The sequence below is a fragment of the Fistularia commersonii genome, chromosome 2 (assembly GCF_037954325.1).
Source record: "Fistularia commersonii isolate RoL2024-O1a breed Wild chromosome 2, RoL_Fcom_v1.0, whole genome shotgun sequence".
In the NCBI taxonomy this organism is placed as follows: Eukaryota; Metazoa; Chordata; class Actinopteri; order Syngnathiformes; family Fistulariidae; genus Fistularia; species Fistularia commersonii.
In genome coordinates, this window is record NC_141285.1 from 12,525,283 (window position 1) to 12,538,539 (window position 13,257).

General features: G+C 37.2%; 1 protein-coding gene across 10 annotated transcripts in view; it reads right to left on the reverse strand.

Moving 5' to 3' along the window:
- Positions 1 to 12,032, reverse strand: part of LOC147236387 (neurexin-1a) — a 242,998-nt gene extending 230,966 nt beyond the window's left edge. For 8 of the 10 annotated variants that reach the window (XM_086167894.1, XM_086167884.1, XM_086167913.1 and 5 more), the window contains exons 1-2: positions 11,559 to 12,032; positions 9,115 to 10,426 (exon numbers count right to left, since the gene is read on the reverse strand). In XM_086167894.1, coding sequence (XP_086024020.1) covers positions 9,115 to 9,826 — 712 coding nt within the window. In that variant the 5' untranslated portion in view covers positions 9,827 to 10,426; positions 11,559 to 12,032. The remainder of the gene's footprint in view (positions 1 to 9,114; positions 10,427 to 11,558) is intronic. The other 2 variants (XM_086167857.1, XM_086167839.1) reach the window with 1 other exon arrangement.
- Between the last annotated feature and the right edge of the window lie 1,225 nt (positions 12,033 to 13,257).

Consider the following 13,257-nt stretch of genomic DNA (forward strand, 5'->3'; position numbering starts at 1 on the left):
AGACAAATATTTGGATGTGTTTATTTTCACTGTGCTATGATTCACATTAAAAGGAGGAGTACGGTGTCAAAGAATTTCATAAACACCCTTTGACAGTCAGGAGCAGTTGTATTTAAACAAGGCAAAAAATTCCTGGGGCAAAATCCCCCAAATCTTTTGATCCCAATATCTGTCTCTGGACTCCGAGACAGTAGAATAGTATTAATCTGCTTTTGTGAGAGTGAAGCTGGAAGACAGTTCTAGACAGAATGACATTTTCAGATATGGATTGCACTCATACAGTGACAGAAATGCCTGAAAAGGAGCTCTCATTAAATGTATGAATTTGTTTTGTTAAGCATATACATTTCAAAGTCAGTGAGCACAATGAAACTATCTTAAATATGGTATATCAAGGAAGAAGATTAAAAAGGGAGAAAAAATAGATCCAGGACATCTACCAAGTATATTCAATGAAATAATTCTACTGATCAGTGAGGATGTACATATATCCATAAAATGTTGTTGAATATTGAAAAAAGGAAAATTAAAAGGGGAAATAGAACATTACAGGGCAATACTATAGAAGTGCTGTCACAAGACGAGGTGAATTTTTTGGATGATTTGTTTAAGAAATTACTTTAAAAGAATAATGTGGAAGTGCATGCACTTAGATGTGGAAATAAAGTGCTCCTCCTTACATATACATTCCCCAAGCATGTTATGTGTTCCTGACTCAATTTTTGCCAGCACATGACCCCATCTTGTGAAAATATAGCAACTCCAGAACACTTGGAAAAGAGAGCATGTATAAATCAGACAAGGGCGCACAAAATTGCCTGGGTGGCACCAGTAACTAAACGTCTGTAACAATCAAGTTGGCCACATTATATTGTGGCATAGCTGAAATCAATACATTTATCAAGATGTATGAAATAAGTGTAAGTGCTTGACAAATGATCTAAAATAACAATTTACTGAGTCTGCCTTTTGTTCATCAGCCAATTATTGACCAAAAAGAAAGCAGCTTTCAGATTGGATCATAACAAAACTACTACTTTTGAGTCATATTTACTTACTAACACTTGACCAAAACCTCTTGTCCTCTTTTCCATTAGGCTACTCCCTTCAGGGGTCACAACAGGGAATCAACCTTCTCCATCTAATCCTGTTTTCTTTATCCCCCTCTCTCTTTCACCATAACTTTTGTAGTCTGTATTATTGCCAGTCAGCTTAAAGACACTACTAATAGTTGTACATTTCTGGACATAAAAAAGGCATGGAACAAAGAGTAACACAAAAAAAGAAATGAGAATAAAAAGCTTGTGCTGTCCACTTTATGATAACACTGCCCTGAGACTGAGTGCTTGTTCCTGGTCATGGTGCAAGACATGATGTGTGGCTGCTTGGCTGTATTTATGAACTAAATTCACATGAATTAAGTTCATTCAAAGCTGTCATGACCATAAAATCACAAATAACTGACTAAAATCCTAATATGTGATATACACTGACCGATCTTTTTAAATTATGAATATATCTATATCTATATATATTACATTATATTCATAACCTTCCCAAATCATATTAATATGTAGTGTAAATCAAGTTGCCTTTGTTTCTCTGGAAGAGCACCCCTGCACTAAGTCATTTGTGTCCTGGAGATTTTTGGCTTTCATGACAGCTTTGAGTGCAGTGCCAGTATTTGATTTTTATTGTGGTATTTCGAGCATATTCAGTGAAGCTGGAGACGTGACTGTAATAGCCAATGTGACATCCACATGAAAAGGCACTGCACTGTAAGTTAACTGAGTTGAGGCAGACAGTGCTAGAGATCCAGGATGGAAGGGTAACAAAACTATCACCATCACTCCAGATAAAATTTGCTTGTTGACCCTTAAAACTTATATAAAATATCTGGACAACATATTGTACAATTACATGATAACACTCTTGTTTCACTTACTTTAGACAAATAATGCTTTAATATAAGAACTTACAAAAATAAACTGATGTTTAAAATAAAGTATTTCGATAAAAAATGCAGCTAATATTAAGAATATTACTCCTGTCACCTTTTGGAGTAGATTTCAGAAACCAAACCATCTTTGTCCACCAGCTCACAAAGAGAGTTCAAGTCTGTTCTGGCACATTGGCAGGCCTTTTCTTGTTTTAATGAAATGTTATGTTCTGGAGATTACAAGTGTCTGAATAGCATCTATTTTGCACAAAATGTGTGGCAGCGCACATAATGATATGCAGCAGGTTACTTTATTGGGTATGCAGCTGTGTTTACCAACTTTGTACATGGTATTATTGACTCAGTATAGAAATATAACTCAACCTTCAGGATGTAATGCAACAATTGCAAACTATTGTAATTTGAGGAGACCTCTCCAAACAATCTTAATTCTCTTTTGCAAAGTCATTTTGTTGACTCTGAAACCCAACGAAATACAAAATAAACCTTGAAATTATAAAAATAAAAATACTAGCCCTGGCTAAATATTCCAATTCAAGCATACCTTTTGTGTTAACCGCCCATGAAGATTCCAAAATATATCCACAAAATAAAATTGATGTAACCCAGGAAGAGAGATATAGTCTATGCACCTAAGATTGGATATCCTGTAAAACTGCACTGTTAAAATAAAGACCACATACCTTTTGAATGACTCAAACTAATGAATAACAAGACTATGAAGAGGCAAGCTGATGTGCTCAAAGCAAGAGACTACTCCAGTAATACCATGACCTTAAAATTCAAGATAAGGGCATGCGCTTAAGTCTTAAGGGTCCCATGAGGTCTGTGAAATAGAATGGGACTCTATTCTGGGCTTTACAAACAAAGTGTAATCTACAGCATACATGTAGCCAATGACAGAAAGCAATGGCTGGAATGTCCCCCATTCCTTGAACAATTTGGTTCTGTTTGTAGGCAGACATACAGCACATGGATGCCAGATTAACATTGCAGAACCTAAGAATTTCTTGACTTCCTTTACAACTTATCAAATTTAAATAACCAAATAACCCTGGAAATCATGCCATGATTATTATCCTTAGGCTTAATTCTGTGGAAAATGTTTGGGCTGTTGATTATTAGTTTGCTTGTATCTGGGGAGGTGGGAGTGATTGTTAGAAGCCTGGTTTTGCAGAATTTCAGCAATGACATTTGAATGGTTGCTCGGGGATCTGCATGAATTCATATCTATATATCATATGATCATAATGACTAGGTCAGAACCTCTCCATTACTGGAAGTTCCAGGACCATTTAACATTATCTGTAATTCCCTAATCGGATCCAAATAAATCTGTCCATGATCAGACCTTGGAAGTTAGTGAAGCTGAGAGTCACAGCAGAGGACAAGGACTAAAAGATCTTTTGGTGGTTCTATTCCAAAACAATTGTTCAAATAATGTTATCAGTATTATTCCCGAAGTACCGGTATGCTGAACTACTTCCATAGACTAAACAAATAAATAATGTAAGGGTTTATTTGTTTGTTTGTTTTCCCCCAACCGTCATAATCAGCGCTGTCTGGTTCAGGAAATCTTTACTGTTTCCATGGATGACCAAGTTACTGGAGTTATCAGAAGTTATAAGTCCCATCTATTTTTCCAGTACAATATATTGAATACGGCAAGATACCAATTTGATAATTGATAATATGTTTACAGACATATATTGGCAAGCATCTGAAAGAGAGCGTATTTTTGCTTGAGCCGTCATGCTTTAATAAATTTTCTTTACTCTATATGAAATAAATTATCTTTAATTTTGGAGCACTCTTGGTGTGCAGATTTTGTTTTTCAACGATTCATAACACAAGCAATAATTCATCCTATATGATGCATTTGCCATTGTTTCAGAAGAGGTATATAACGGTGTTCCCCTTTTCAGGATTTTAAGGCATCTTAACATTATGTTATCAAGATAAACTTTCCAGATGTGCTTATGAAACTTCAATGTAAATTTCAATGCACATCTAAGTAAAGTATTCTAGCCCAAATGAGTAATCCTTGTCACAAGGTTAAAGTTATTTCTGTTTTTGTCGAAGGGTCTCTAAAACAACATTTGCAGAGATTGTGAATTATTGACTGCAGCTTTCAAGGATAGATAGTGAGAGTGAGACCTCACTGCTCTGTATTTGGCCCAATTTGAGATGAGTAAGACTTATTGTAATTAAGTTATTTGTATTATTATTTGAAAATTGCCTGAAATATACTAAAGGATTAGCAATGTCAGTAAAACATATATATCAACATTTTTCTCATAGTAGAATCAATGACAGCTTTGACAAAATTTTGTTAAATGGCACACATTACAAATCCCAGTATGGAGCAAAGCCATTGCTTTATTGTTATGCAATTAAATATAATAAATGATTCTGTTTTAGAAAGATAAGGCCATGTTTCTGGAACCTAGCATCAGATTGAGGCTGTCTTAATGATGTACACAAAACTCCTTACACTAATTAATGTATTTTGTGATTAAAATCATGGCTGCTAGTAATTTATAAGGGATCCTTACAGATGTATCCCTGTAATGCTATCATGAATGCTCAGAACTCTCCTTATGGGAGCTCCATTCCCGGCTGCTGTATAACTCTTACTCAGACAGGAAATTAGATAATGCACAAAATGACAAATATAATGCTTTATAGTTTTGGTTGAGGTCTGCCCCACTTTCTACTTGAACTGATTTATGTTTAGCTAATGTGCAATGAAATAAAGATCATTCCATTTTATCAGGATAAAATATGGAGTCGTGCAATGCATCTATGTTATTTCTGTAATGGGAAAGTAGAAGACAGATTTGGGAACGTACTGGCCATAGAACAATGCATTTAAATAATTGTTTTAACCGATCAGGGATTTGTGAGCGTGTGTGTGTGTGTGTGTGTGTGTGTGTGTGTGTGTGTGTGTGTGTGTATGTGGATGCATGTACACGCAAATCTGAGGTTGGGCAGGGCAGAGCTGACAGGTCTAGTGGCAAAGCCTGTAATCCTTTGATCTGATCAAAGTAAAACAACAGCTTTTAAATTATTTAAAAGACAGGTCACTTTTTAACTTCAATGCACTTTACAGAAAAAAAATGTATAGACATTAGGTTAACTAAAAAATGGCAAGCAGACACCTTTTTGTCCGCTTTACATCGACCGAGTCAAATACAAAGTTTAAGGTTTATATTTCCAATTGCTCATTTTTGATCGTCAGATTTCTACAAAATGAATCACTTTTGAAAATAAATAAGGCCTGATTGGATGTGGGTATCAGACAACGATCAATAGGTTTTGAGACAGACTGTGGTTGAGGTTAAAATAATTTTTTTCTCTACAGATAATTTGCATTATGTTTATTTAATTTTATTTTTGGTATTACAAAAATAGCAACAAAAGACAGTCTTAGCTGGTTGTGTAAAAGAGGTTTGGATAGTGGCTATGAAGGACAATAGATCTCTAGGGCTTTCTTGGTGTATGTAGAAATCTTCTGATTTGCTTATACTGTCTGGTCTGAACTATCGGGTTCTTCTGAGGCCATTCCTCAGCCTCAGATAAAAATAGGAAGGAAGAGGTTCTGCTACCTCCTTGTCATAAGCTCCAAAATGCACCAGAAGGTAAACATTTAATTAATCATATATTGGTTGAGTGATAATCTGTTGGCTTAATCACTATCCTATTGTAATTATCAGATCTATGCCTGGATATCTTTATCACTGTGGCCTTCTCTGTTCAGCTCAGGGTAGGTTCAGAAAGCAAGCAGCAGTAGTACATTATACTGTGAATAAGATAAAAGCTATTTCTAAATGAAGGAACATGGAAATAGCAATACAGATGAGTTTCAACTAACAGTAACGTCGATTTTAAACACCCCAAAGAGGGACTGGCATGGACTGTATGTCTGGACACTTGATGTTGCTGACATCCGGAAATGTGATGAAAATAACAAACGTTTTGGTGGTCTGCATATGAATATGTTTCAAGTCATATGAAGTGCAGATAACATACAGATACCAACAGACTTAGGAAGACTAAACATTTTATATTTTTATAAATTCATCTTTGAGTTAGTGACACCAAAACGTGTACCTTTCTCAATGCAGAAAATGTGTCATTTCAGGGCCTTTTTTTTAATATACGGGTGCAATTTGGGGATTCCAGAAGCTCATTGTATGATGTCTTTTTAGCATATATCTAGGTTTTGGACAACAAAATAAGACTGAGTAGCTGGTTTTGTGTTTTGCTTAGTTAATTTAAACAGCATAAGGGCACGACAGCATGATTTTTTTATATGTATTTTGCTTTCTAGCTGTCTGGGTTGATGGAAGAAAGGAAGTTGACATATTTCCAGTTTTTCTGAGGTTTTTGAAGTGTTGTTTTGAAGATAATAGATAATAGTGTTGTTCATTAGAGACTGCAAAACTGATAGGTCTAAGATAATCTATCATTTGCCAGTTAAGCAAATGAGACAAACAAGGTTTCAAACACTTTTTTTTTCTCAAGCCACCAACTTGATATTGATTTTTTTTCTGTTTTTTATCTATTTATTTACTTATTTATTTATTTATTTATTTATTTATTTATTTATTTATTTATTATTTTAATTTCTTTGTTTCAGTTAATTGGGGGGACTAAAACACTTTAATTTTTTTCCATTTTTGGACATGGGCTTAACTAATTCCTCCATTTAAATATGTCTTGCCATTTTACTTATTTGCTGTTTATGTTAAGTAACTTAGAATGAATACTGTTTTTGAGATGAGATGAGATGAGAACAACTTTATTTATCCCAAAGGAAATTGTTGTGCCAGAGTTTCAAGTAAAAAAACATAACAGTAATAGATAATAGCAGAAAGGAGGAAGAATAAGAAATACAATGAAATATGAATTGTCTTAACAAGTTTTTGTCTTCTTTGATCATTAAATTCATATGTAAGTAACCAAATCTTACTAATGAGCCCTACCATACAAATTAAAGCCATCTATACTATAAGAAGCTGGAAAAAGGGTTATTAATATGCTCTTGCCTCATCTCAAATCAAGCACAAGGTGTGAAAACATTCCTTACAAGTTCAAACTGATGTTTTGCCCATGTTATGATTCAGAAAACCTGTAAAACCCATTAACTGTAGACAGTGTATATCTACCTTTCTCTCGCCATGATTATAATGGAACTATGGCCTGTATTTTGAGGGTTCAACATATCTGGAAAAGGGCAATAACAAGAAAAACGGAATAACCACAATCAGGCATAAGTCACCACAGCGGTTGACGTTTTAAATCAACAGTGTTACCTAATGTAGTTATGAGAATATCCCTAAAATGGTTGGTAATTGTGCCAGTTGACCGACTGCAAATGACCACACTGTGGCTAAGAACAATCCATAACCCTATCCTTGGTGCAAATGAGGTGGACCTTTTAATTTGCACTGCATACGCTGGTAAATAATGACTTAGACAAGTGTTTAAAAGGTTTTGATGTATCGTCTTGAGCTTAGAAATATCAGCACATTAGATCTATAACAGAAGTTACCATGTTGATATACTGTGCTGAAAAGCCAACCAAGTTAACGCCACACGAAACCCACGATTAAAGCTACAGTCATCTGGATTGATCATATCCATACTAGATGGATATATTTATAAACTAAACCATCTCAATTCTTTCAAATAGGAAGGAACTAGATTGCATCTTCGATGACTCATCTCAGAAAAAAGAGATGTGTAGTTTATTTATAACTAAATAGTAGTGACTATCAATGCACAGTACGCAACTATCTTTTATCAAATAAAAAAAATTGTATCAGTCATTTTTTGTGACAGTTATGTAAAGGAAATCATGAACACTGAAGTGTTAGCAAAATAATGTGTTTTGGTAGCAAATTATGTCTGCGTAGTGTCCACAGCATGCATGCATGCATGCAAGTTTGTATAAATAAATAAATAAATAAATGGATGAATATGGACAAAAAAAAATATAGCAATAGCATGTTTAAGTGGGTTTACTTTCTGCCAAAATCCCTTTTGATTTGGAGCTACTTATTGGTGCTAGTCTGTGTGAACTAGTGTCACACCCTCAGGAAATAAAGGAATCAAAAAAAACAAGACTTATAACAACCCAGTACTTAAAGCTTACTAATGATCTACAATAAAGGTAATTTACTATCAGTGTAGAAAAGCGGTGTTCACTTATGTTGTATAAACATAAACACAAAGAACAAAACATGCACATATCAAGACCTAATGAGCTTAATGAGCTTATCATTAAAAATGAGTGATGTGCTTGAATAAAGGCATGAGATTATGAAATGGACTTGAATCACATATGTTCAATATTAGCCTCTTTCTGAGTAAACTTAAATAACACACCTCCCCCTCTAACAGCATGGAAAAACAACACCACAGCAGTGAACTGCCAACCACTGAGACAGCATTCACACACAGATAACTGATAGATTTCTTAAAATGTAATTATTCGGATAATATCCTGATGAATCCCTGATTTTACTTGATAAATGGTCCCTACCAATTGTCCTAATGATGTCATTAGCTCTTTTAAACATCTTATAATAATTATAATCTGATAACAATACTATATGGTCATAAAGTAATTTATGTGGATTATTTTATTAATTTCCTAACATTTAAAGTTTTGAGTGTCCCAAATTTCTTTTCATGGACCTGTGACATGACAAACCATAACAGAGTGTGGTTTAATTAATTGGTTTTGTGATGTCAGTTAAGTAAACAGTATGTTTACTCTGTCTAATGTCGAATTGTTCCTCCATGTGAAGTACTGTGAGTCACTTGAGATAGCATATCATAGGTCAACCAATCCCAACTGAACTGTTTATACCAGTAGAAGACCTTTGGGGATGGAAAACACCAGCATGTTTTCCTAATGAGGCCTTGCAGGAGATCCACTCTGTCCAAACAACCATACTATAGATCGATGGCAGACATTCAAAGATTAAAACAAATATGACTCAAACAGAAGTTGGGGTTATGCCTCCTGTGAATTAAAGTTTGGAGTGAGTGCAAGAAAGATCTAAAACTTTAAGACTTCCGTCCATGTTGTGGTTGAATACAAAATGATGTACAATAGTCCAAACTAAATTCAGATGTCTTACCTTCACTGCAGTCCTTTCCTTGGAATCCCGTGTGAGAACAGTCACATGTTGGTTCATCGTTAATTAAGCTGCAGACTCCTCCATTTAAGCACATGTTCGCTGTACCACATATGTCCTGTATGACGCCTTCACTGTTGATCATTGCAGCTTCTGTGTTGTTGACTTTAATGTCAGTTATCCATCCAGTGAACGGCAGCTCATCCTTGATTGCAGAGGATGTCAGTTGTAACGCCACTGATCGCAATTCCGGTGGTATTCCACCAATAAACAAATGGCTGAAAACAGTCATGTCCCGTCTTTTGGATTTCACCTCCACCCATTTTATTTCATTGTCCACCATAAGGGTTGTGTTTCTAAAGTTTCTCCGTATAGTGACTGTGTGCCACTGACTGTTGTTGACCACTGTGTCGGATAGCACAGTTGCAGGCTCGGCACAGAAGATGGAAAAACGAAGGCTAAGTTTACCATTTAGTATGAGAAGCTCTAAAAAGTCACAAAACCCTTCGTCGTCAAAGTACACAAGGAGCCCGTGGGAACTTTTTGTTTTCATATTGAAACTCATTTCACTTTCACAACAAGCATTCCACACTGGAAATCTAGCCCACTGTCCCTCTGCGCCGGTGAACTCTAAGCCAGTGCTGATTTCTACATAACAACAAATGAGCAGCCCAACCCAAATAATATGGGCACCATGTTGCTTTTGTAAAACCATTGTGTGATCACAAGTCCCGTATAAGTGGATTTGTACTTATTTGGCTAAAATTTAGTTAGAAGAACCCTTGCTTAGGCTGGAAAGGTTAACAAACATAAAAGATTTGCATATTATTTGATCCCTCATTTTAAGACAAAAATATTAAATGCTATAGAAAATGCATAGGACTAAAAGGTTGTCAACCCTTATTTCTCAAGGCAAATACCATCACCTCGGACAATCCCGGCCACTGGCCAAGCCTCTCACTGTGTAAACCGCAATAGTATGAACTGCTTAAAGGTCCCCTCTGCCATGGCTCTGAAAAGCAAAGTGATGGGATTTCAAATGATCCATCTGGCACACGCAGTTGAATATATGTAATTATGGAATGGCCCCTTCTGATGCTAGAGTGTGCACGGTCTCACTTCAGTTGAGATGCCAGCTTTATTCTTCATGTCCATGCCAACATTCTGTGGCGGGTTTGTTTAAGCCTCGCTCCGGGCTTTCCACCCTGCATCCTGCGTAACAATGTGAAAAAATGCCATATGTAGATACGTCGGGTGGTAAACTCAGCAGAAGATTCAATCTGTCAGTCAAGGCAGTCCTCAGTGTCCAGTAACCCTGCAAAAGAAAAGCACATTTAGTATCAGCATTGTCCCCTATTTACATCTAAGAATCCACGTTATCCTAAGCTTGAATTAAATATCACAGTTATAGTCAGTCACAGTTATGATGAAGAGGAACATAAATCCATTCAGGTACTTCTGTCAAGGGAGGGGCCTTTGTTACAAAAAAACAGTATATATTAGATTTCAACAGCAGCAACCATAAGTAGAACTGAACACGCACGTTAATCCGTTTCATTGGTCAACTGCATTTGCATCTTTGTCTGCTGTATTCCATCCAAGCATTGTGAAATATGAGGCAAACCGAACAAGAAAAAAAAACCCACTCGGGCAACGTCTTCTCCATTATTAATGACATCCAGATGTTCCACGTCCACAAAACACTTGCGCCAAGCAAACAACTGAGGAGACCCTGGTCTTCTTTTGCAATCACAGTTTTCGCTCACTTATTACAACTCCTTCATCCTTGAATTGCTTATCGATTATCGGCAGCATTCCTGCGAAGGGTTATTCATCGTCTGCACGAACCTGCCATTTCAAAAAAAAAAAATGTATATATATATATATATAAATATACGTGCGTCATTTCGTGCACAATGGTTAGGTTTGTGTGAGACGAACTGGGAGCCACTGGGTCAGATCGGAACCTCAGGATGTGCTTTCCTTCTCCGCCTTCACTTTCACCACTTAAATACCTTATTTTCCCTCTTTTTTTTCTTTAAAACATCAAAATGCCCTAAACTAATACATGCAATACACACTCAAATACTATCTTAAAGATTACGCATCTAATAGAAAAATATAACCACCCATCGAGCCGTACGTTTTTTAAACCACTTTGAACACAACCACCCCAAACAGCGACTCTTGATGGCGAAAGGCTCGGAATACCTTTTGCAACATTTACATAATGACGGATTCAACAAGCGAAGGCATTTTTTAAATGATTCTATATATTTTTTTGTTTGTTTGTTTAAATCATCAGCCTGGAGGTCCCATAGTTCAGCATCGCGTCCACGAAGCGCAGTTCCTCACATCCACCGGATTTTTCCACTGCCTTAACAACTATGACGAGAGGGATAAAAAAAAAAAAAAATGATAGAGGACAATGCGCTACGATGACATACCTTTATGGTCCACTTCTACCGGACCCTAAATAGTTGTCGGGCGAGAAAATGTGATTTTTATGTCAGCCCTGCAGGACGGGCGCATCTCGACCCCGGCAGTCCATATTATTTCGGCGTCTTTAATTGCACGGACCTTCAATCCACTCTGGCGAAACCTTCACATCAAGATCTGCTTTCAAGTGAATCACAGGATTAGCGTGAGGAGGAGGAGGAGGAGGAGGAGGAGGAGGAAGGGGGGGGACTGGTCACCTCTCAGTTTCGTGAGGAAATTACCTCGGATATCCGTGCGCCAAGTTTGGTCCCCGATTAAATACGAAACAAACCAAAAAAAAAAAAAAAAAAAAGGCAAAACAAAAAATGCAAGTCAAGGATTAGGACAACGCCGCTGGATGGAGTGGGTGTGGGCGCTGAAGAGGTTGCGGAGGGGAAAAAAAAAATCCAGTTATCTTTGCGGAGGGAAAGGTGCAATCTGGTTTTCCCTGTTGAGATTATCCGGAGACTGTGAGGAGCCACAGACGGCGTGGGTCACGTGTCTCCCCCCCCCCCCCCCCCTAATGTCTACTGGGGAGGCGCTGGATGCTGCGCCTCTGCCTCCATCAGCATCCGTGCACGGCCGGACACACTTATAGAAGGAGGAGCGAACGATCAATTAACCGCATTAGATGAATGAGGGATGGGGGCATAGACAGATGCGAATACTTTCAAATCTGGAGATAATACAATGATTTGGATTGCAGGGCACTACTGCTATCCGGAGGAATGGGGGCGAATTGTTTATAGGGGGGGGTACTCTTGAGCAAGGCAGGTATTGCCAAGCACATGTTCTGTTGTTGTGCGTGCAAACTTGCAAGGTTTGATCTACTCCTCGACATTAACGGAGTGTCTCTAAAGGAAAGAGGATCTCAGAACATAATATCAGATTGAAAGCTGTTGATTGGATACCAGAGGTGTGTGGTAATGACCACAGCCAAAGTACCATGGGAAATTATTTCAAACAGAGTTAATCTCACCCTTCTATGTGTGCATATCTAGTGTAGAGAGTCTCATATGTTAGGGTTTATGTTGACGCTTGTTTCCTGTGTGATTTGGGGGTTTCTAGGAATTTTGTGGGTGTGATTTGGGGTACAATGAGTTCTGGGGGTTCACCTGGAATTGAGCAGGAGGTTAGATGTATTGCAGGCTTGTGTGGCTCGGCTGTGGCCAACGACAGCTGTTGCACATTAAACGTTTTACCGTCACCCGGGTGTTTCCCTGGCTAAAACATATACATATATACTTATATACGTACGTTTGTGTGTGTGTGTGTGTGTGTGTGTATATACATACAGTACATGAGTCAATCCAGCATCAGTTCGTTTTTTGTAAATTCAGCAACACATTTTCAAAATCATCTTCACATTTTCCTTGCTTGAATCCAGCTTGGAAAAAAAAACCTTGTGCAAGAGGAGTTGCAAATTCTTGCTCTTGCCCTGAAGTGTATTGTCACCTTTTCGTATCCTCTCACTTTTAGCAATGGAAAAGGGTGCAACTGTACAGAGACAACTTCGGATAGAGATTATTTTTCTTTACTCAAACTGTGAAAGAAATACATTTACTGTAAGTGCCCAGCAAAACGTTTTTCTGTATAATGCAAAATGTGCCTTGGGTGAATCGTGTGAATACACAGACGTGATAGGGACTGAAATGTATGGAAAAGTCA